The sequence below is a fragment of the Piliocolobus tephrosceles genome, chromosome 16, assembly GCF_002776525.5.
Source record: "Piliocolobus tephrosceles isolate RC106 chromosome 16, ASM277652v3, whole genome shotgun sequence".
In the NCBI taxonomy this organism is placed as follows: Eukaryota; Metazoa; Chordata; class Mammalia; order Primates; family Cercopithecidae; genus Piliocolobus; species Piliocolobus tephrosceles.
In genome coordinates, this window is record NC_045449.1 from 26,705,789 (window position 1) to 26,730,140 (window position 24,352).

At 44.6% G+C, this 24,352-nt stretch overlaps 1 protein-coding gene across 1 annotated transcript; it reads right to left on the minus strand.

Moving 5' to 3' along the window:
- Nucleotides 1-1,324: 1,324 nt before the first annotated feature.
- Nucleotides 1,325-8,615, minus strand: TEFM (transcription elongation factor, mitochondrial). The gene is made up of 4 exons (XM_023182858.2): nt 7,968-8,615; nt 6,224-6,687; nt 2,735-2,887; nt 1,325-1,957 (listed from the first exon to the last, which is right to left on the minus strand). The coding sequence occupies exons 1-4, from the start codon at nt 7,996-7,998 to the stop codon at nt 1,529-1,531; spliced, it is 1,077 nt and encodes a 358-aa protein (XP_023038626.1). The 5' UTR covers nt 7,999-8,615; the 3' UTR covers nt 1,325-1,528.
- Between the last annotated feature and the right edge of the window lie 15,737 nt (nt 8,616-24,352).

Here is a 24,352-nt window from a genome sequence, read left to right on the forward strand (position 1 = left end):
CCAACACTTTGGGAGTCTGAGGCAGGAGGATCACAAGGTCAGGAGTTGGAGACCAGCCTGGCCAATATAGCGAAATCCCATCTCTACTAAAAATACAAAAATTAGCTGGGCATGGTGGTGTATGCCTATAGTCCCAGCTACTTGGGAGGCTGAGGCAGGAGAATTACTTGAACCCAGGAGGCGGAGGTTGCAGTGAGCCAAGATCACGCCACTGCACTCTAGCCTGGGCAACAGAGCCAGACTAGGTCTCAAAAAAAAAAAAAGCCTATTAGACAAAGCTTGTTTGTTTTTGGCTAATATATTTGAGCTGATGAAAGTCATCTTTTGGGGCCGGGTATGGTGGCTCACACCAGTAATCCCAGCACTTTGGGAGGCTGAGGCAGGAGGACTGCTTGAGGCCAGGAATTTGAGCCCAGCCTGGGCAACAAGGTGAGACCCTGTCTCTACACAAAATAAATTAGCTGGGTATGGTGGCATGTGTCTTTAGTCCTAGCTATTCAAGAGAGGCAGGAGGACTGCTTGAGGCTAGGAGGTGCTGCAGTGAACTGTGATTATGCCCTTGCACTCTAGCCTGGGTGATAAAGTGAGACCCTGTCTCAAAAAAAGAAAATCGGCTTTTGGAGGCAGTGTGGCAAACCACATTCTACTTAGAGAATAAGAGGATGATTCTATAAGCTGTGTTATCGGTTATCTTTAGCTTTATTCCTTTTTTGGGGGGGGGGGATGGAGTTTCACTCTTGTTGCCCAGGCTGGAGTACAATGGCACTATCTCGGCTCACTGCCACCGCTGCCTTCCAGATTCAAGCGATTCTCCCATCTCAGCCTCGCGAGTAGCTGGGGATACAGGCATGTACCGCCACGCCCAGCTAATTCTGTATTTTTTGTTTGGTAGAGACAGGGTTTCTCCACTTTGGTCAGGCCAATCTCAAACTCCTGACTTCAGGTGATCCGCCCGCCTCGGCTTCCCAAAGTGCTGGGATTACGGGTGTGAGCCACTGCGCCAGGCCAGCTTTATTATAAGTACCACCTAGGAAAACCATTATTCCCTATTTTAACAATATGATGATAATGCAAATGCTTAGTATAGATAGTATTTGCTTTTAAAGGGAGATAACTTTGTTTCTTGTTTTGTGAATTTGGCATCTGTTTCTTTTTTTGATGAAAAATTTTTAAAAATTTGTGGTCTTGCTATGTTACCCAAGCTGCTCTTGAGCTCCTGGGCACAAGCAGTCCTGCCTCCGCCTCCCACGGTGCTGGGATTATCGGCATAAGCCACTGCACCAAGCCCCATCTTACTGTTTAACACATTAACCTGAAAGGCACAGAATCTCATAAAATGTTTATTGATTTGGTCTTGGCTTATTGTGTAAACCATTTAATAGCCAAAAGTCAGAATTTAAACATCTAAAATACACTCAAAATGTGTTCTTTTCCAATAACATGGATGTTCACAACAGTTGGTGTTACATTAGAGCTAATAATTATACATTAATATAACTGTAGCACATTAACCTCAGAATTCTAAGGCTCAGTCAAACACTGCTAATTCATAGAAGGCAACAGCTTGTAATAATGAATCATAAAGCTCTTCTACTCTTTGTAGTTCAGTAGATAAAAACATCTGTCTGTAGTGGACTATTTTATCTGATGGGAAGAACACCCGAGGATCCGCCTTCAGTACAGAATCAGAGAGAAACTGCTTCACGAGCTCTTTTCCACTAGTCCGGGAGTCACCAACCATCAGTTCAAAATGCTTCCCCACTGCGTTTCGATTCATGCTCAGCACCTGATGCTGCCCATCCTGGGCAAAAGTTTTATTCAATAAGGCATACAGCATGGCTTCCATGATATGAAAATGTAGCAGTATTGGAAACAGAGATGAGTTTTGAATGGAAAGTCCTGTTTTTTCCAGAACATAGAAATCTGCTTTAGGCATCTTTGAAATGATCGAGGAAATCTTTTAAAAGAAGGCAAAATAAAGGAGCAGAAATAATTCATTACATTTTATGTTTGGTCCCCTCTCTGTCCCACTTCTATTTTAAAATACTATAATTAGTTAACTTATACTGTATCACTATTGACAATTTTGAAATAACTGAAAAAGCCATTTTATGAGCAGTCTGGTTCTGGTCATGGTTGTGTCACAACAACAGCTAAGCTGTTTAGTACTCCTAAGTACCAGTTTCTTGATCTGTACAATGGACTTCATAATTTCTAAAATCTGTATTGGCTTTAAGATTAGACAACTTAAAACTTTTATGAACCTTCAAACATTTTCTGGGATAGACCATAGGGTTAGAATAACTAGCAAGAATCAATCACGTCTGCAACTGACTAATCACATCAGATGCTTGACTGAACCACAGATTTCGTATGTATGATCAAGGTGATAATTCCTGCCCATTTCACAAGGTTTTGAAAACTCAAATGACACAATGTGATGGCATTTTGAAAAATAAGCTGTATAAATAAAAGACAGTGATAATGTTCTATAACATTTAGAATGAAATACCATTGATTTTCTCAGTATCTGCCTTTAAAAGCACAAGGCATTTCTTGAACTAACTAAAGGTTGAATTTTTAAAAATCAAAGGTGATGGAAAACGTAATAGGAACAAGTGAGTAACAAGTACCAGAAGAAAACCCATCTTTACTATTTTATTACATTCCTTTTGGGACCAGAAGATTAAACTACACTCTAGCAGGTAGGAATCTGGAGGTGCAACTGCCTTACCTCTTCTAAGTAGACTGATGATGAGTATGATGTTCCCTTCATTAAACTCCAACGGTCACTTTGCTGCCAGTCCAGCACTGTCAATTTACGATCAAGGTGAGCCCAGGCAATTCTTCGAGTACCAAAAACAATAGATATGATACTATTAACTGCCTAAAAGAAAAAACTGGTTTAATTAGAAGTGTAAACTTTTTTTTTTCCTTCTTTTTTTGAGATGGAGTCTCACTCTCGCCCAGGCTGGAGTGCAGTGGCGTGATCTTGGCTCACTGCAAGCTCCACCTCCTAGGTTCATGCCATTCTCCTGCCTCAGCCTCCCAGTAGCTGGGACTATAGGCGCCTGCCACCACACCCAGCTAAAATTTTTTTGTATTTTTAGTAGAGACAGGGTTTCACCTTGTTAGCCAGGATAGTCTCGATCTCCTGACCTCATGATCCACCTGCCTCGCCTCCCAAAGTGCTAAGATTACAGGCATGGACCACTGTGCCTGGCCAGAAGTATAAACATTTTACACATGCAAACATAATCTACAAATTCAGAATGCCTAACTAGTTTATGGAATAACAACTTATAGTTTATGAACTGAGAAAAGAAATGCAGGAGTAATTATTATTATTTTGAGATGGAGTCTCACTCTGTCACCCAGGCTGGAGTGCAGTGGCACAATCGGCTCACTGCAACATCCACCTCCCAGATTCAAGCAATCCTTCTGCCTCAGCCTCCTGAGTAGCTGGGATTACAGGCACCTGCCACCACACCCAGCTAATTTTTGTATGTGTAGTAGAGATGGGGTTTCCCCATGTTGGCCAGGCTGGTCTTGAACTCCTGCCCTCAAGTGATCCATCCGCCTCTGCCTCCCAAAGTGCTGGGATTATGGGCGTGAGCCACCGTGGAGTAATTATTAAACGGTAACCAACAGCAGTTTATAGATAAAGAAACTATACTCATCTCAGCACCTAGCCCAAAGTAGGCATTCAAACTCAAGTGTAGCCAGGGTCTGCACTAGATACTAGGAAACAAACGTAACTCTACATTATAAGAAATGCCACCATAAAACTATTGTAGAGAGAAGTGATCAGGGAAGGTTTGCTGGAGAACTAGGAGAATGAGATGGTGAACGGGAAGTTATTTCGCCCAGATGTTGGGAAAGATAGGCTGTTTGACATCTCAAACTCTGGCAGTAGAGTAAAGACTGAATAGAACAAGGGCAGAGGACTAGGCAGGTGTCTGTAACCATAAGTAACCTGCTTTATCCTGAGTGCTACAGGGGCCACTAAAAAAACAGAATGGTAAGGAATAACATAAGATTTACATTTCAGAAAAATCAGATGGTGTAAAAGATGGCCTGGAGGGAACTAAAGGTAGGGATCTGTGTTAGGTACCTGTTATAACATGAGAAAGTATTAAGAATTGAAGACAATGACAGAAGGAAAAGAAACAGTGGGAACAGAATTAATACATAGGTTTAATGAGGAGTCTAAGATAATTCCAGCTTTATATCAGTGACTGAATGGCATCATTAATGATGAAGATGACCCTAGGGAAGGTGGGAAGAAATTTTTTTGTTTTGTTTTGGTTTTTAATGTATTAAGTTTGGGTTGCCTATAGGGCTTCTACATGGAGATATATAAGTAATTGAATATTTAGATTTTGCTCCCTATCAAGTATGGGCTGACAATGAAGTACAATGCTATCACCTTTCCCCAACATGGCTCACTTAGTTATATTAACAAACTAGTATGTTCTATAGATACAGAGGCAAATAAACATGAACAATTAGTTCTATTCCCATCTCCCTTTCAATGCTAAGGACTGGATAAATATCTTAAAGATAAAGGAGTATAGATGCCCAAAATACAGACTTTCTATTGGTTTTTTTCTTAGCTCAGTGACTTTCAAGCTTTAGTGTGCATAAGCATTACTGAACCAGACTACACACAATACTTTGTGGGCAATCGATTTTCTCTTTTTTTTTTTTTTTGAGACGGAGTCTCGCTCTGTCGCCCAGGCTGGAGTGCAGTGGCCGGATCTCAGCTCACTGCAAGCTCCGCCTCCCGGGTTTACGCCATTCTCCTGCCTCAGCCTCCTGAGTAGCTGGGACTACAGGCGCCCGCCAACTCGCCCGGCTAGTTTTTTGTATTTTTTAGTAGAGACGGGGTTTCGCCATGTTAGCCAGGATGGTCTCGATCTCCTGACCTCGCGATCCACCCGTTTCAGCCTCCCAAAGTGCTGGGATTACAGGCTTGAGCCACCGCGCCCGGCCGATTTTCTCTGAAAGGACTTTACTGCATGACTTATGTCTCCATAAAAACTGACTTTAGAATACAGCCCCCTAAATAAGATGCAACTGCACTATAATCTGGGTATAAATAGTTTTGGCCATGAATTTGGATGAGAATCCTCCCTGAAAAGTTTGGTTGAAATATGTTCCAGATCAATTGCAGCAGTTCTACCTGGAGTCCATGAGCGGACTTAACAGAATCTGCCAGTCCTCTGAAACTGTGCAGTATTCTGTGTATATGTGCTATATCTTTTTCTACAGGAAAAGGGTCCACAGCTTTCATCAGGTTTTCAAAAGTACCCACATTTCTCAAAATCCTGGGAGCCACTGGTCTAGAAAAAAATGGTGCTTATGATTTTTATGAGATAATGATTATCAAGCAATGTTACACAGGACATGAGTTCCTCTAAAGTTTAATATTTGAATGCTGTGTCCAGGCGCAGTGGCTCACACCTGTAATCTCAGCACTTTGGGAGCCTGAGGTGGGTGAATCACAAGGTCAACAGATCGAGACCATTGTGGCCAACGTGGTGAAACCCCGTCTCTACTAAAAATACAAAAATTAGCTGGGTGTGGGGGCGTGTGCCTGTAGTCCCAACTACTCAGGAGGCTGAGGCAGGAGAATCACTTGTCCCTGGGAGGTGGAGGTTGTCGTGAGCCAAGATCGTGCCACTGTACTCCAGCCTGGTGACAGCGTAAGACTTCGTCTCAAAAAAAAATAATAATAATAATTGCTGTGTCAAATATTTGTAGTACTTATTTTTTTAAGATAATGGAAAAAGAATTGCTTTTAGAATGGCCATAACCCATCTTTGCTCCTTAATTTCTCATTAATCCCAACATCACCCTTAGACACAGCCTAGTATCTCCAATGACACTCCTCTTAAATAAGCCTTGCCTAGACCTGCTTCTCAATACTAACTGTTCTTTCTACCTAGAATCCCCTCCTCTCTCAGCCAAAGGATCTCTCCTTTAAGATCTAAATTGAGTTTTTCCAGTAAACTTTCCACAACAGTCACAGCCCATTGTTTTCTCTCCTCTCAACTGCCAATTTACTATCTGTACATCTCATTATTTGGTAGTAATCATGTATTTGCCAACTAAACCTGAAGAACCTTGTCTTAGCCACTTCCCAGCCCAATGCCCAGAAGACTGCTTTCCAGAGTAGGTTCTCAAATATTAGGCAGTATAGCAGACATGAAGAATATACCTTAAGTCTTTCTCTTTCTATGTCTGGTTTGAGGAACTTTCTCAGGAACCGGTTTTCCGGTAACTTTCTTTTTTCCCCTCTAGTCTCTGGATGAAGTATGGAATTACAAACTTCAACTGTACTTTTATACTTAAACAAGTGCACATTCATTAAACTCTCTAAATTCTGAAATGGCCCAAAGTTTTCTCTGTGCTTTACGATATTGATGGACCTTCTTCCACGAAGAAATCTGAAAGCTTCAAGTTCTTTAGTAGATGCTGTATTCAACACATGCAAGATGGAAGCCTGCTGTTCTGAAGAGAAGAGCTTGTCAAGTGCATTTTCAGGCTCCTTTGCATTTTCATCACAAAAAGTAACATTGGGAGTAATTTTCTTAGGTGTAGTGGATTTTTTCCGACAGCAGGAATTATGTAAGACCCGGAACAGGGATGACCTCGACGGGGCCAGAAAGTATCTCCACCTCTCTAAAAGGAAAATGCAGCAATATAAGTTGGATGTCCTACTTCCTTTAGTGTTAGTTGCAAGCTTGACTAGATCCTTTGCAAAGTCACAAAACTTTCCCGGAATTTAAGAACTAGTAGAGGACAATATTAAATTGTCCTGGAGAATCATCTTTAAAAGAGGATTAGTTTTTAAACTATATTACATAGTTTTAAATACAGCTTTTGTTGTTTTCAAGTTACGAGAGATGTCCGGATTTTTATGGATCAGTCCGAAGTTTTACTACCTAGAAAACTGTATTTTATACCCATTAGGAAGAAGGCAGTTGAAATAATTATTCCAACTGCTTAACGTTTTTGATATTTTTAATTTAGAGGAATCTTTTTGTAACTAATATTTCCTGTTAAGGTTTGTCTTAGGCCGGGCATGGTGGCTCACGCCTATAATCCCAGCACTTTGGGAGGCCGAGGTGGGAGGATCACCTGAGGTCGGGAGTTTGAGACCAGCCTGACCAACATGGAGAAACCCTGACTCTACTAAACATACAAAATTAGCCGGGCGTGGTGGCACATGCCTGTAATCCCAGCTACTCGAGAGGCTGAGGCAGGAGAATCGCTTTAACCCGGAAGGCAGAGGTTATGGTGAGCTGAGATCGCACCATTGCACTCCAGTTTGGGCAATATAAGTGAAATTCTTGTTTCAAAAAAAAAAAAAAAAAAGGTTTGTCTTCACTTCCATTTTCACATTTTAGTATCTCATCTGGTGGAACTGAATAAAATTAAATTTTATACGTTTATAAGAAATGTTTCAGCTAAGTGGTGGATTTAAGGGCAGTTTTATTTTTCTTCAGTACACTTTTCAAGATTTCTACCATGACATTTTTGCAAGTATGAGAAACACCATACAATGCATAACTTTGTAAAACCAGTGGGAAGTCACTCTAACATCGCAGCCACAGGAAAGTAATGCAGCCAGAGGTAAGCAAGCGGCTGTGAGAATCTGAACCATCCGCCCACACTGAGGAGCCACCCGTGGACCCTGAGGCCAGGGAAGCACAAGTGTTCTGAAAACCGCCCCGTCAACTAGGCTGGGGCTCCAAGGGAGGGGCCTGAACAAGGGACATGAGGAAGGAAACACGCTAGGACATGAGGGACATGAGGAAGGAAACACTCTAGGACACGAGGGACATGAGGAAGGAAACACTCCAGGTTCATCCAGAATACCTCCAGCCCTATTCCATTAGCCTCTAGGGTCAGAGGCTAGTGACAGACAGGAAACTACCCCAGTGTTCCAAGCACCCTACCTCCCGCCATGAAGAGGGTCGGGCCGCACATCCCCAAATCGAGTCAGTAGGTCCGGTCTTCCTCCATTGACTTCCGGTTCCTGCGTGCTGCGCCCAAAAGCGCTCGGCCTGCACTCGGCGGAAAGGTTGTTGTCCAAGCGGCGTTCCGGGGCAAGGCCGGAGGTCTGTCCCGCTGAGCAGTGGGTCGTCCGCTTCTGGGCTGCCGGCTTCCGAGCGGGCGCCTGCCGAGGCCCTGGCCCCGGATGCCGAGGCCCTGGCTGGCCCGCAGTCTTCTTCCACTGCACCGGGGAAACGTTCTTGCCCCTACCGACTCTTGAGAGCCGCTGGGCCGAATCTCCAGGAAGGCGATTCGGAGGCCAGTGTTAGTCTGTAGTGGGCAAAGTCCCTCCTTCGTGGAGACTCCCTGGGTTTCTCTTAGACACTTAGATTGAGGAGCTTCTGTTGGAGCCCAGCCTGTGGCGCCGGGAGCGGGATCTGGTGAGGGCAGCGTAGACAAGGTCCTCAAATAACCTTTTCACCAGGTAGGCTGGAATAATGGGGAGAGATGCGAAGTGTTTCAGGAGCTCAACAGGGAAACAGGGCAGGCAAGGGATTAGGGAAGGGCGAGGGAGGAGGAGATTGCGTTGGCGCTGGAGCGGTATTCCACTTAGAAGGGATAAAGGGAGATAGATGAATGTGGCGCCGAATTGAGTTGGTTCTTGTATGCTGGGGTGGAGCAGTTGAATACTCCACCAGGGAGGAAGAAGCCTGAAGTCCCCGAGGTTTATGATTTGCAGAGTCAGACTGGAGATGTGTTTCTAGAAAATTGGCCATATACTGTATACCGAATGTGAGGCTGGATTGGAGGTGAAGAGCCCGGGAGCAAAGAGAAGTTGGCTCTCCTCTTCCCAGGGGAGAGGCAACTGTAAGGATTTGTTTCTTTTTTTGGACAGTCTTGCTCTGTCGCCCAGGCTGGAGTGCAGTGGTGCGATCTCGACTCGCTGCAACCTCCGCCTCCCGATTTCAAGCGATTCTCGTGCCTCAGCCTCCCGCGTAGCTGGGATTACAGGCGCGCGCCATCACGCCAGGCTAATTTTTGTATTTTTAGTAGAGACGGGTTTCACCATGTTGACCAGGCTGGTCTTGACCTCCTGACCTCAAGTGATCCGCCCACGTCGGCCTCCCAAAGTGCTGGGATTACAGGCGTGAGCCACTGCGCCTGGCCAACTGTAAGGAATTGAACCTGGGAGATGTAAGGAGAGTGGAAAGAAAAGGATTATTTCTGGAAGATGGGGAGCCAGTTTTGTGAAAAACAGGGAATTCAGGAGGGAGGGAAGGGTGATGAATTTGTGTTTTTATGAGGCAGCAATGGATTGATTGTTTTGTGTCTGGAAGGCAGTGGGGATGTGGGGGAATCATAAGTATTAATAAAATGTGCTGGTTGGGAGCAGTGGCTCGAGTCTGTAATTCCAGCACTTTGGGAGGCCGAGACGGGCTGATCCCTTGAGCTCTCGAGTTCCAGACCACTCTGGGCAACATGGCGAAACCCCGTCTCTACTAAAAAATTAGCCGGGTGTGGTGGAGCACGCCTGTTATCCCAGCTACTGAGGAGGCTGAGGTGGGAGAATCACCTGAGCCTGGGAGGTAGAGGTTGCAGTGAGTGGAGATCGTGTCACCACACTCTAGCCTGGGGGACAGGGACCTTGTCTCAGAAAAAAAAAAAGAAAAGAAAAGAAAAAAATTGGGCCGGGCGCGGTGGCTCAAGCCTGTAATCCCAGCACTTTGGGAGGCCGAGACGGGCGGATCACGAGGTCAGGAGATCGAGACCATCCTGGCTAACACGGTGAAACCCCGTCTCTACTAAAAAATACAAAAAACTAGCCGGGCGAGGTGGCGGGCACCTGTAGTCCCAGCTACTCGGGAGGCTGAGGCAGGAGAATGGCGGGAACCCGGGAGGCGGAGCTTGCAGTGAGCTGAGATCTGGCCACTGCACTCCAGCCTGGGCGACAGAACGAGACTCTGTCTCAACAACAAAAAAAAAAAAAAAAAAAAAGAAAAGAAAGAAAAAAATTTTTCTCATAGGAAGTCTAGGTACCTTGGCAGTTTCTGGGGAACTTACGAATCTAACAAGAAATTACATCAACTTTTTCTGCAAAATCCTGCAAATCAGGAGGAAATAATTTCCTCAGCTGTACTTACTGAGATGTTATGATTGAATTGCATCCCTCAAAACAGATTTGTTGAAGTCTTAATCCCCACTACCTTATTTTTCCAAATAAGGTCATTGTAGATGTAACTAATTAAAATGAGGACACGCTGGACTGGGGCAGGGACTAATCCAACATGACTGCTGTTCTTATGAGAAGATGGTCCTGTGAATGCCATGTGAAGATGGAAGTGGAGATTGGAATGATGCATCTACAAGCCCAGGAAGGCCGAGTGTTGCCAGCAGTCACTAGAAACTAGGAGAGAGGCATGGGCCAGAGTCCCCTCAGAGTCCTTTGAAGGAACCAGCCCGGATAACACCTTGATTTTGGGCTTCCAGCTTCCTGAACTGGAGAGAGTAAATGTCTGTTGTTTTAAGCCACCCAGTTTGTGGTCATTTGTTACAGCAGCCCTAAGAAACTAATACATGAGGCCATAAGAAGTCCTGGTGATGCTTTCAAAGACAGTCTGATTTGCTAGCAAGACATAGTTTATCACTTACTAACTGCATCACCTTAGGCAGTTTCTTATCCTCTCTGAACCTCACCTTCCTCATTTGTAAAATAGAGTTAATGGTACCTACCTCACAGGGCTGCTTGGAGGATGAATGAGAAACTGGATGCAAAGGACCCAGCACAAGATAAGACTTCAATCAATGTGGTTTTCCCCAGTAAAGCATCCCACCTCTTCTTGAGAAATAATTATGAATGACCTATAGGGGAATCACCCTCCTTCCTGAAAGCATTTATTCAGAAATATGCTTTGACTAGAGCCAGAAATACAAAGGAAAGAGACAACTATTGCCTGATTTACTGTAAACCAGAACTGATGCCTCCAAAATGAAAGTCACCGTCTTCCCCCAGAAACTGGCTCCTTCTCGCGTCCCTGTTTTTGTCAAACAGATGCAGGTGTCTCTGGCTCCTCCTACTCCTTCCACCATTATGTCTAGCCTGTCATCTAGTTTCTGTGTTTTTAAAACTTTTGACTGTGATCCAGGATACACGTATGAAACAAAAGTTTGATTAAAAAAAAAAAAAGGCCAGGCGTGGTGGCTCACCATTTGTAATACCAGCACTTTGGGAGGGCAAGGCGGGCAGATTGATTGAGCCCAGGACCAGACTGGGAAACATAGCAAGACCCCATCTTTACCAAAAATTACAAAAAAGTTAGCATGGTGGTATGCACCTGTAGTTCCAGCTACAGGGAGGCTGAGGTGGGAGAATTCCTTGAGTCCGGGAGGTGGAGATCCTAGTAAGCAGAGATTACACCAGTGCACTCCAGCCTGGGTGGCAAAGCAAGACCTTGACTCAACGAAAAACAAAAACAACCTTTGTATTTTTGCATGTGATACACCCTGATACTTTCTATTTCCTTCTTTATTTTTTTTAAGTTGGGAGTGCAAAAGGTTTATTGAAAAAAAAAAACAAACACAAATCTGTTTTGAAGCCTGTAGGACTTTAGGGAGAGATCTCCAATAGATAGAGATGCATGTCTGAAGCTAAGGAGGAGCACTGAGCTGGGGTCTAGGTTTGGAGGCCGTCAGCCTGTAGAGATGGTACTTTACTCATGAGAACAGATGCGATGAGCCAGGGAGAGGGGGTAGGTGTGAGAAAAGCACAGTGAAATAAGGAGAGAACTCCTTGGGAACACCAGCATTAGATGTGGTTAGAGGATTCGGACTCCTAAGAAGATTGAGAAACAATGTTCAGATTTAAAAGGAAACAGGAGGCCAGGCCCTGTGGCACACGTCTGTAATCCCAGCACTTTGGGAGGCCAACGCAGGCGGATCACCTGAGGTCAGAAGTTTGAAATCAGCCTGGCCAACATGGTGAAACCCCATCTCTACTAAAAATACAAAAATTAGCCGGGCGTGGCGGTGGGCGCCTGTAATCGCAGCTACTTGAGAGGCTGAGGCAGGAGAATGGCCTGAACCCAGAGCCAGAGGTTGCGGTGAGCCGAGATTGCACCACTGCATTCCAGCCTGGGTGATAAGAGCGAGACTCTGTCTCAAAGAAAACCAAAAAACACCACCACATTGCAATACCACTACACACCCATGAGAATAGCTACTGGAAATCTCATACATTGCTGATGGGAGTGTGGGTTGGTTGAATCACTTTGAAAAACTGTTTGGCAATATCTACTAAAGCCGAAGATTTGTATATCCTATGGCCCTGCAGTCCAACCCCTGGGTGTATATCCAACAAAATGCAAACAGATGTGCACTAAAGGACATGCAACTGGTGGAGGTATATGTATAAAATGGCCAGTATTTGCCAGTTGTCTGTTTGCAAAAATGGCAATTTCACATGGTTAAACTTGATTACAAGAATGTTCATAGCAGCACTATTTGTATTAGCCAAAACCTGGAGTATCTCAATGGCAGATTATTGTGTATATATTGAATAAATGTTTTACCCAGTAACATGGGTAGATCTCACAAACATAGTGTTGAGTGAAAGAAGCCACACAGCTATATATAAAGTACAAAAACAAACCAGGTGCGGTGGCTCACGCCTGTAATCCTAGCACTTTGAGAGGCCAAGGCAGGCAGGTTGCCTGAGCTCAGGAGTTCAAGATCAGCCTGGGCAACATGGTGAAACCTGGACTCTACTAAAAATACAAAAAAATTAGCCAGGTATGGTGGTAGTCCCAGTTACTCGGGAGGCTGAGGCAGAAGAATTGCTTGAACCCAGGAGGTGGGGGTGGCAGTGAGCCAAGATTGAGATTGTGCCACTGCACTCCAGCCTGGGCGACAAAGTGAGACTCCGTCTCCAGGGAAAAAAAAAACCGACTAAACGAATCTGTCATGACAAACACGAGATTACCTTTGGGACTAGTCACTGAAGAGAGAATGGGAAAGTTTTGGGATGCTGGTTATCCTCTTTTTTTAGAAGCTCTGTATGCTAGTTAAACATGTGTGTGCACTTTATAAAATTCATGAAGCTGCATGCTTGTGATTTGTGCACTTTTCTGTATTTGTTATACTTCAGAAAAAGATTACTTAAAAGTTTAATTCTTGGATGAGCATGGTGGCTTACACCTGTAATCCTTGCACTTTGGGAGGCTGAGGTGGGAAAATTGCTTGAGACTAGGAGTTCGAGACCAGCCTGGGCAACATAGTGAGACACCGTCTCTACAGAAAAATTTAAAAATAGCCAGGTGTGGGCTGGGCATGGTGGCTCACACCTGTAATCCCAGTACTTTGGGAGACCAAGGCGGGCAGATCACGAGGTCAGGAGATCAAGACCATCCTGGCTGACATGGTGAAACCCCATCTCTATTAAAAATACAAAAAATTAGCCAGGCGTGGTGGCGGGCACCTGTAGTCCCAGCTACTCAGGAGTCTGAGGCAGGAGAATGGCATGAACCCGGGAGGCGGAGCTTGCAGTGAGCCAAGATTGCATTGCTGCACTTCAGCTTGGGTGATAAGAGCGATACTCCGTCTAAAAAAAAAAAAGCCAGGTGTGGTAGCATATGCCTGTAGTCCTACCTACTTGGGAGGCTGAGGTGAGAGGATACCTAAGCCCAGGATTTGAGGTTATAGTGAGCCATGACTATGCCACTGCACTCTAGCCTGGGTGACAGAGTGAGACCCTGTTTCCAAAAATAAAAAGTAAAAAAGTTGTCTGGGGATTGGTACAGTGGGTCACACCTGTAATCCCAGCACTTTGGGAGGCCGAGGTGGGCGGATCATTTGAGGCCAGGGTTTGAGACCAACCTGGTCAACATGGTGAAACACCGTCTCTACTAAAAATACAAAAATTACCCAGGCATGATGGTGCTCGCCTGTAGTCCCAGCTACTCAGGAGGCTGAGGTGGGAGGATTGCTTGAGCCCAGGAGATCAAGGCTGTAGTGAACCGAGACTGCGCCACTGCACTCCAGCTTGGGTAACGGAGCAAGACCCTATCTCAAAGAAATAAAAATAAAATAAAATAAAAAAGTTGTCTTCAAATTATTTTGAATTAGATATGCATCAGATAAGGTTTGAATGTTTATTTAGTGACATAGTCTATTTAGTTCTCAAAGTCATTAATCACCTTATATACAGACTCTCGAGAAAAGGGCTGCTGATTCTTGAATGGATAATTTGGAGTAGGCAGCACGTGATGTATTTCTCTGACTGTGCCACCTGCAAATCTCAGGGATATTTTGTAAAGGAAAGATAATTGTCCTACTAATCTTCGTCTGGGAAAAGTTTTGGATTTTTTCCCTGCTTTTATGTTACATTTTTAAATTATTTTTTCAGTATTATACACAACTAAAATTATTAGGCAAATGATCAAAATAAAAGACCTCTCTCACAATTTGAGACCCAGAATCAGAGACCCAGAATCAGAAAACTTGGCTCATGCTCCAATGTTGCTACATATTTCCTACGTATCTCAGTTTGTTTCTATAAGAGTAATTTTCTCTTTTGCAAGACAAAATTCAAAAGTACCACTCTTACCAGGTTGTTGTGGAAATAAAATGATGTAAAATAGAAACTCTTATACAATGAGAGATTTTTTTTTTTTTTTTTGACACAGAGTCTCACTCTGTCACCCAGGCTGGAGTGCAGTGACACCATCTCAGCTTATTGCAACCTCTGCCTCCCAGGTTCAAGCGATTCTTCTGCCTCAGCCTCCCAGGTAGCTGGGACTACAGGCACCTGCCACAATGCCCTGGCTAATTTTTGTATTTTTAGTAGAGACAGGATTTTACCATATTGGCCAGGCTGGTCTTGAACTCCTAACCTTGTGATCTGCCCTCCTCGGCCTCCCAAAGTGCTGGGATTATAGGCATGAACCATGGTTCCTGGGCAAGACATATTGTTAATTGGCAAATTGATTCTATATATTAAAATGAGGTGTGATTGGCCAGGTGCGGTGGCTTATGCCTGTAATCCCAGTACTTTGGAAGGCCGAGGTGGGTGCATCATCTGAGGTCAGGAGTTCGAGATCAGCCTGGCCAACATGGTGAAACCCTGTCTCTACTAAAAATACAAAAATAGGCCAGGCATGGTGGTGCATGCCTGCAATTCCAGCTACTCCCGGAAGTTGAGGCAGGAGAATTGCTTGAATCCGGGAGGCGGAGATTGCAGTGAGCTGAGATCACGCCATTGCACTACAGCCTGGACCCCAGAGCAAGACTTTGTCTTTAAAAAAAAAAAAAAAAAAAAAAAATGTGATTGTCTAGGAGGAAAATACCCAGATGCTTGATAAGACAATCCCTTAGATGATTACTTTTAGGTATAACTAAAGAACTTTTGGATTTTTTGTTTTTATTTTTATTTATTTATTTATTTAATTTTTTTTGAGACGGAGTCTCGCTCTGTCGCCGGGCCTGGAGTGCAGTGGCCGGATCTCAGCTCACTGCAAGCTCCACCTCCCAGGTTCCCGCCATTCTCCTGCCTCAGCCTCCCGAGTAGCTGGGACTACAGGCGCCCGCTACCTCGCCTGGCTAGATTTTTGTATTTTTTAGTAGAGACGGGGTTTCACCGTGTTAGCCAGGATGGTCTCGATCTCCTGACCTCGTGATCCGCCCGTCTCGGCCTCCCAAAGTGCTGGGATTACAGGCTTGAGCCACCGCGCCCGGCTATTTATTTATTTTTAATAGAAACAGAGTTTTGCCATGTTGCCCAGGCTGGTCTGGAACTCCTGGGATCAAGAGATCCTCCCTCCCTGGTCTCCCAAAGTGCTGAGATCATAGGTATGAGCCACCATGCCCAGTCAAATTTTTGTATTTTTAAACCCAGTTTTAAAATTCTACTTCCATAAAGGAGCACCCCAGTGTTCAAATCCAATTTCCAACAGGTGTCACTCTAACCCCTTCAATTATAGTTGTGCCTAAACCTCTATAACTAACTTCTCATTTAGTGTTGCAGGTAATGATGTAAAATGCAAATAATTATCTTGGGTCTGTTTAGGACCTCTTTTCTGGCTCTTCAGGTTTCACAAATGGATACTTCATCTCTCTGGATCTCTATTGGGTAATTGCATTTTATTCAGAATGCAAACTCCTACAAACTCCTGGACTGCCTGTGTAATGGGGTCTCAACTCCACTCAGTTCACCACCATTTAAAACATTGTTACAAAATCCACATAACAAAAAATTCATAATTTTAGAGTTCAATTCAGTGACATTTAGTACATTCACAATGTTGTGCAACTATCACCATTATCTAGTTCCAGATCTTTGCTTTTTTTTTTTTTTGAGACAGGGTCTCACTCAGTCGCCCAAGCTGGAGTGCAGTGTGGCATGATCCACCTTGTGGGTACAAGTGATTCTCCTGCTTCAGCCACCCGAGTAGCTGGGATTATAGGCATGCGCTACCATGCCTTGCTAATTTTTGTGTTTTTAGTAGAGATGGGGTTTCGCCATGTTGCCCAGGCAGGTCTCAAACTCCTGACCTCAAGTGATCTGCCTGCCTCGGCCTCCCAAAGTGTTGGGATTACAGGTGTGAGTCACCATGCCCAGCCCTAGTTCCAGAACATTTTTAACACCCTAAAAGGAAACCTCACCCATTACAGTCTCTCTCTAGTTCCTCTGCCCGCAACCCCACTCCCTCCAGCCCCTGGCAACCGCTAATCTACTTTCTGTCTGTATGGATTTGTCTGTTCTGGACATTTCATAAAACTGGATCAACCAAAATTTTTCAGGCCCAGCATTTGCTAGGCACCAAGGATACAAGGATGAATATGACAATCTGCTGTTAACCAAATCACTGCTGACTGGGATAAAACAAGTTAAAAAAAAAAAAACCATAGTCCAAGGTGATGATTATTGTAATGGAAATATGAACATTTTGGGAACATAGTTCGGGGGGACAAGGGCAAGCTGGAAGAAGTAAGATTTGTTTGAGGAGTCTCACTCTGTCACCCGGGCTGGAATGCAGTGAAGTAATCGCAGCCTACTGCAACCTCCACCTCCCGTGTTCAAGTGATTCTCATGCCTCAACCTCTCAAGTGGCTGGGACTACAGGCACCCGCCACCATGCCCAGCTAATTTTTCTATTTTTAGTAGAGACAGGGTCTCGCAATGTTGGCCACGCTGGTCTCGAACTTCTGACCTCAGGTGATCAGTCCACTTTAACCTCCCAAAGTGTTGGGATTACAGGCGTGAGCCACTGCACCCGGTCAAAAGTAAGACTTGAATTTAGGCTTGGAGGCAGGAGTTTGTTCCACCAACCAATGGAGGCTGGGCTGGAGGATGGTGTAGAGGAGAGAGCTGGGGTAGGAGCGGGGGCAGCGTGAGCGAGATACAATGGCATGGAGTTGGATAGCTCTGTGTTCAAAGGATGTGGACAGAGCACACACCAAGCACATCGCAGGGCCTTTGCCCTGGTTGTTCCCTTCCCCTAGGACACTCCTCTCTCAGATCGCTGCTGATTGGCTTGATCCCTTCCTGCAGATCTTTGCTTAAATGTTACCCGCTCAGAGAGGACTTCCTTGACCTCTCTATCGAAATAGCAACTTTCATTCCTCTCTATCCCCTCACTCTGTTTCTTTTTCTTTATAGCACGTATCACTCTTGCATTATATTGTATATATGTATGTTTGTTTCTCTGTTCATTTCCTGTCTCCCTAACTTGAAGGTAAGCTCCACAAAGGCAGCTATTTCCTCAGCTATGTGGCCATATCTCAGCACCCATAACAGTATCTGGCACATAGTAGGTGCCCCACAAATAATGAATGAATGAGCAAACCCTGAGGTGGTACTGCAGTGGAGAGTCCCTTTGAGATCTGAGTGGTTCCAGTTGCTGAAGACAGGTGATATTAAACACATAAGTATGTTGGTCAACTCAATCACCTTATTTACTCTGCATGGCTGTTTGTCAGCTGTTTCACTTGCCTTCAAAAGGAATTATTGCTTTCCTTCAAAAAGGAAAATACTTTGTGATCCCAAGTCCTCTCACTTTATTGATTATTATTTTTTTTTACCGATCCTCATTTCTTTATTTATTTAGCAAACACTTGTTGAATCCCTGCTATGTGGCATGCAGGGATATAACAGAGAATACAACTGACCCAAGCCCTGTCCTCATGAAGTGTAGAAGTGTGACAGACCAGTAAACCAGCAAGCAATTACAGTAGAGTAGTAGAGTATAATGCTTGAAAATACAGTTTTTTTGTTTTAGTTTGTTTTGGTTTTTGAGACAGAGTCTCACTCTGTTGCCTAGGGTGGAGTGCAGTGGCGTGACCTCGGCTCACTGCAACCTCTGCCTCCCAGGTTCAAGAGATTCTCCTGCCTCAGCCTCCCAAGTAGCTGGGATTACAGGCACACGCCAACATGCCCAGCTAATTTTCTTTGTTTTTTTTTTTTTTTTCAGTGGAGACCAGGTTTCACCATGTTGGCCAGGCTGATCTCGAACTCCTAGCCTCAGGTGATCTGCCTGCCTCAAACTCCCAAATTTCTGAGATTACAGGCATAAGCCACCATGCCTGGCCTTGTTTTTTTTGTTTTGTTTTGTTTTGTTTTTGAGACCCCCATCTCTACTAAAAACACAAAAATTAGCCGGGTGTGGTGGCGTGCGCCTGTAGTCCCAGCTACTTGGGAGGCGGAGGCAAGAGAATCACTTGAACCAGGGAGGCAGAGGTTGCAGTGAGCCGAGATCATGCCACTGCACTATAGCCTGGGAGACACAGCAAGACTCAGTCTCAAAAAAAAAAAAAAAGAGCCGGGCACGGTGGCTCAAGCCTGTAATCCCAGCACTTTGGGAGGCCGAGACGGGCGGATCACGAGGTCAGGAGATCGAGACCATCCTGGCTAACACGGTGAAACCCCGTCTCTACTAAAAATACAAAAAAACTAGCCGGGCGAGGTGGCGGGCGCCTGTAGTCCCAGCTACTCGGGAGGCTGAGGCAGAAGAATGGCGTAAACTCGGGAGGCGGAGCTTGCAGTGAGCTGAGATCTGGCCACTGCACTCCAGCCCGGGTGACAGAGCAAGACTCTGTCTCAAAAAAAAAAAAAAAAACAAACAAAAAAAAAAAAGGAAAGCAAAAAATGGGTATAAAGAGTTGTATGAAAAATGTAGTTCCAATCATATTTAAATATGCATAAACGAGCTGAAGGATATTCACAAAAATGTTCATGATAGTCAGCAGCAGTATTATTAAAAAGCGCAATGTTAGGGCCAGGCACGGTGTCTTACACCTATAATCCCAGCGCTTTGGGAGGCTGAGGCCAGCAGATCACTTGAGGCCAAGAATTTGAGACCAGCCTGACCAACATGGTAAAACCTCATCTCTACTAAAAATACAAAAATTAGCTGGGTGTGGTGGCACATGCCTGTAATCCCAGCTATTTGGGAGGCTGAGGCACGAGAATTGCTTGAACCTGGGAAGCAGAGGCTGCAGTGAACCAAGATCGTACCACTGCACTCCAGTCTGGGAGACTCTCTCTCTCAAAAAAAAAAAAGAAACATAATGTTAGGTTGAACTTTATGACATTTCCATCGCCATTTTTGTAAGTTAATTTCATATTGTTCAACCTAATATATTGGTGAAAAGAGTCCGAGGCAAACTTGGATTCAAATCCCAGCTTCAGTATGCATGATTCAGTATACAACATCTCAGTTGTGTAACCTTGGACAAATGTACTTACCCTCTCTCTGAGCCACAGTAGTCTCATCTGTAAAATGGACATAAACATAGTCTGTAACTCAGGGTTATGGCTAAAATTAAATGGAATAATGCAAGTAAGGGGTCTGGCACACTGCAATCCCAGAATAAATGGTGGCCATAATTGTGGGTGGTGGTTTTTTCTTTCTTTACTGTATTTTTCAAATTTCCTATAATATAGTTTTTTTTTTAATTCTAAAGCTAATAAACATAATTATTTAATTTTTTTGTTTGTTTTTTGAGATAGAGTCTCGCTCTGTCACCTAGGTTGGAGTGCAATGGCACAATCTCGGTTCACTGCCACCTCTACCTCCTGGGCTCAAGCAATTCTCCTGCCTCAGCCTCTGAAGTAGCTGGGATTATAGGCACCCACCACCACGCCTGGCTGATATTTGTATTTTTAGTAGAGATGGAGTTTCACTACGTTGGCCATGCTGGTCTTGAACTCCTAACCTCAGGTGATCTGCCCACCTCAGCTTCCCAAAGTGCTGGGATTACAGGCGTGAACCACCATGCCCAGGCAATTATTTAATTTTCAAAGGAATTGTGCTCTATTCCCTGAAGATCTTGAGTGGGGATCTTGAGGCTGTTCCTGGGAATGTGGTTGAGGGCTTTTTTCCAGCCCTGCTGTGGCTTGGCTTGGCTGGACAAAGACACTGACCTGAGAACAGGGCTAGAAGTTTCTGCTTGGTGGGACCCTGGGAGCTTTATTTACAGAGGACACTCTGTCCCACGGCCCAAACTGCTCCCTCACTCCAGCATCTGCTGTATTGACTGAACCCTTCAGAGAGGTTGCTTTGACCCATACTGTTCCTCAAACCCTGGTTCACAGTGCTCAGTGTCCGCCTTGGTCATGACAGCCTTTGGCATGGTCCTCTTTACTTAGAAGCAGCTTCTGGGTCCTGAGCACAGAAGCTGAGCTCAATTTTCATAATGTCCAGTACCCAGGAGTGGGCTACAGAATTTTGTTTTGTTTTTGAGACAGAGTCTTGCTTTGTCGCGCAGGCTGGAGTGCAATGGCGCGACATTGTGGATTGTGGCTCACTGCAACCTCTGCCTCCTGGACTCAAGCGATCATTCCACCTTAGCCTTCTGAGCAGCTGGGACTACAGGCATGCACCACCACAGCCAGCTAATTTTGGTAATTTTTGTAGAGACAAGGTTTCACCGTGTTGCCCAGACTGGGACTACAGTTTCTATGTGGAGGATGCAAAAGTTTTGGAAATAAATAGTGGAGGAAATATAGGGTACAAAGTTTCAGTTATAAGAATTCTGGGGATCTAAGGTGCAGTACGGATGGCGACGGATGTGTTCATTAATGTGATTGTGGGAATCATTGCACAATGTGCACATATGTCAAACCATGTACACACTGAATATATACAATCTTTTCTTTGTCAATTAAATATTTGTTAAAATAGTGGGGATACTTGCACAACATTGTGAATGTAATTGAATGCAATCGATGACATAGTATTGTATACTTAGAAATGATGAAGATGGGTGGGGCATGGTGGCTCATGCTTGTAATCCCAAAGCTTTGGGAGACTGAGGTTGGAGGATTGTTTGAAGCCAGAAGTTGGAGTCCAGCTTGGGCAACAAAGCAAGCCTCTATCTCTGTGAAAATAGAAAAATTAAAATTAGCCGGGTTTGGTGGTACGCTCCCATAGTCCCAGCTACTCAGGAGGCTGAAGCAGGAGGATCACTTGAGCCCAGGCATTCAAGGCTGCAGTGAGCTCTGATTGCACCACTGCACTTAAGTCTGAGTGACAAAGTGACACCCTTGTCCCTAAAGAAAAAAAATGGTTAAAATGGCAACTTTTGTGTTAAGATTTTTTCACAACGTTTTAATTTATATTTTTCTTTCTTTTTTCAATGTTTTAATTTATATTTTTCTTTCTTTTTCCTTTTCTTTCTTTCTTTCTTTCGTTTTTTTTTGGAGCAACCTTATTAACTGAACCACAATTTAAGTAAAAAAAGAAAAAAAAGGCCGGGCGCGGTGGCTCAAGCCTGTAATCCCAGCACTTTGGGAGGTCGAGATGGGCGGATCACGAGGTCAGGAGATCGAGACCATCCTGGCTAACATGGTGAAACCCCGTCTCTACTAAAAAATACAAAACAACTAGCCGGGCGAGGTGGTGGGCGCCTGTACTCCCAGCTACTCGGGAGGCTGAGGCAGGAGAATGGCGTGAACCCGGGAGGCGGAGCTTGCAGTGAGCTGAGATCCGGCCACCGCACTCCAGTCTGGGTGACAGAGCAAGACTCCATCTCAAAAAAAGAAAAAAAAAAAAAGTCCAGAATGCACTAAAGGGAGAAGGTTTCAAATCACCTGGGGCTGACTGAGCCACAGTAGGAGATCTGGATTTAGGCCCTGTTCCGCTTCTTATTTGGTTCCATGACCTTGGGTAACTTAACTCTTCTGAGGCTCAGCTTTCTCTTCTGCAAAGTGGCCTGATATGATGCTGCCCTCTGAGGGTGTCATGGAGCTCATACATGATCAAATGTGTGAAACTCTTTTGTTCATTAGCATTGTCCTACCACCACCATCAAAGAGAAAAAAAAAGAAAAAAGAAAAGAAAAGAAAGAAAGGAAAAGAAAAGAAAGCATTATAAACAAAATACCAGAGTACATTGTGTTGCTCTGAGGATGCCTGAAATGCCACATTAAGGCTGTTCGATGGGAACTTCCAGAAAGAAGGGAAGGAAGAGGGGAAACTAAAGGAATCCGTCAATCTCTGGCTCCTCACCATGAATGAGATACTATATTTTCTCTTGGATTGGCTATTTTTTTCTTTTTCTTTTTTATTTTTTTTAATTTCTAAAATTCAACCAGAGCTTACTTAGAACTGGGTTGGCTTTTGTGGGACCTGCAGGGAGGTGACAGTGAGACTTAAGGTGTCAGAGGAGCGAAGGAGCACAGACTGGGGAAGGCTGGGGTGCCGAGGAAGCACCCCCAACATCACAATTTTGCCCCAGTGTTGGGCGGAGGAGAAATGTCCTTAGCTCGTCTCCTCTTCTCCCTCTCTCCCTCTTTCCTCTGCCTTCATACCTTAAGTTGCCTTTCCCATCTTTCTCCTGGGAGTTTTATTTCTGTCCCTTTTTTCATCTAAAGCAACGGAAATGAATCATCTTTCAGCCTGTTTAATAAACAGCTCCATGCCCCCTGACCCCAGCTGACTCTCTCACTGGTTCCTCTGTGGCTGCTCCTGGGCTAGGCCTCACCCCCTCACAGGCAAGACCCCCTCATGGCTGGCTATTCTTGGTAATGTTCTCCACCCTCCCTTCCCACTCAGTCCTGGCAGCTTGACCTCCTCCACCCCAGGGATGATGGGAATCACACACAGCATTCCAAGTGACAATTGCACAAGCTGCCCATAGGGGCAGGGGAAGCAAGGAGGCCACCATGTTTGAAGGGTTTCTTTGTGCCATCTCAGTGACCCTATTAGTGGATCTTACAGTCTCCATTTTACAGTTGAGGGTTCGGAGGCTCAGAGAAGTGAAGGAACTTGCCCAGAGACGAACAGTTGGGAAACGTGGAAATGAAGGAGTCAACGTTTAAAGCCTGAATTTCTGGATTCCTGAATTCATTCCATTACACCATACTGCTGTGCATGTGTGTGCACGTGTGTGCTTGTGCCTGCATGTATGTTGAATGGGAGTGTGGGCAGGTCAGCTAGAACATCAGCTGCAATTCACCAGGATGGAAACCTGATTTTATGCTGAAGGTTAACACCTGTCTATCATAGGCATATGGCTTAATGCACACAGATGCATTAAGCCATATGCCTATGATAGACAGGTATTAACCTACAGAGGAGATGGCAAGTATGTGCAGTATGTATTTCACCAGGAGGCCCATGAGTCACTGAAGATGATGTCAAGGATTAACAAAGATGGGGGAGAGGGAAACAGGATTAATGAAATGCCGGGATTTAAGACCACCTATAACCTGCCTTCGTCTCACGGTGATGGAACTTCACAGGTTAAAGTGCTTGGCTGTGTCCACCTTGGTGAAACTACACTTTTCTGGTGAACAAAATCATGCGACTATTAGTTGGACTTCTAAAAATGTGCAGGTATCATTTATAGGAGCCATATGGAATACAGACATAAAACTGCTGACGTCAAGCTCCCTGGTGTGGGCATGTGTATGTGTCTGGGGTCAGAGAGTGGAATTAACACAAGTATATAAATAACCGTGATGCAAGGTAGATAGAAAGTGCTCAGGGCCAAAAGAAATTGACAGATACTACAACAGTTTTCTTGGAGGCCCAGAGGCTGGAGAGATTACTCCAGGCTGGGTTATCACAGAGGGCTTCCTGAGGAGGTGGCATTTGCGTATAAATACGTCTCCAAATAGACGTAAGATCTTACATTAACAGAACGTTTTAACAGAAGTTAGATTCTGGTTGATTTTCCAAGAAGCGCTGAGATGCAGACATATGCCCTTGTTCCTCTTTCCTAGACGTGGAAACTGAGACCCAGAGAGGTTGAATAGGTTTCCACAGTCTCGCAGCTACCAAGTGACAGGCCACGATTTGATCTCGGGCCAGTGTGTTAGACTCCAAGTTGCGTGCTCCTGTCCCTCCCCGCGCGTC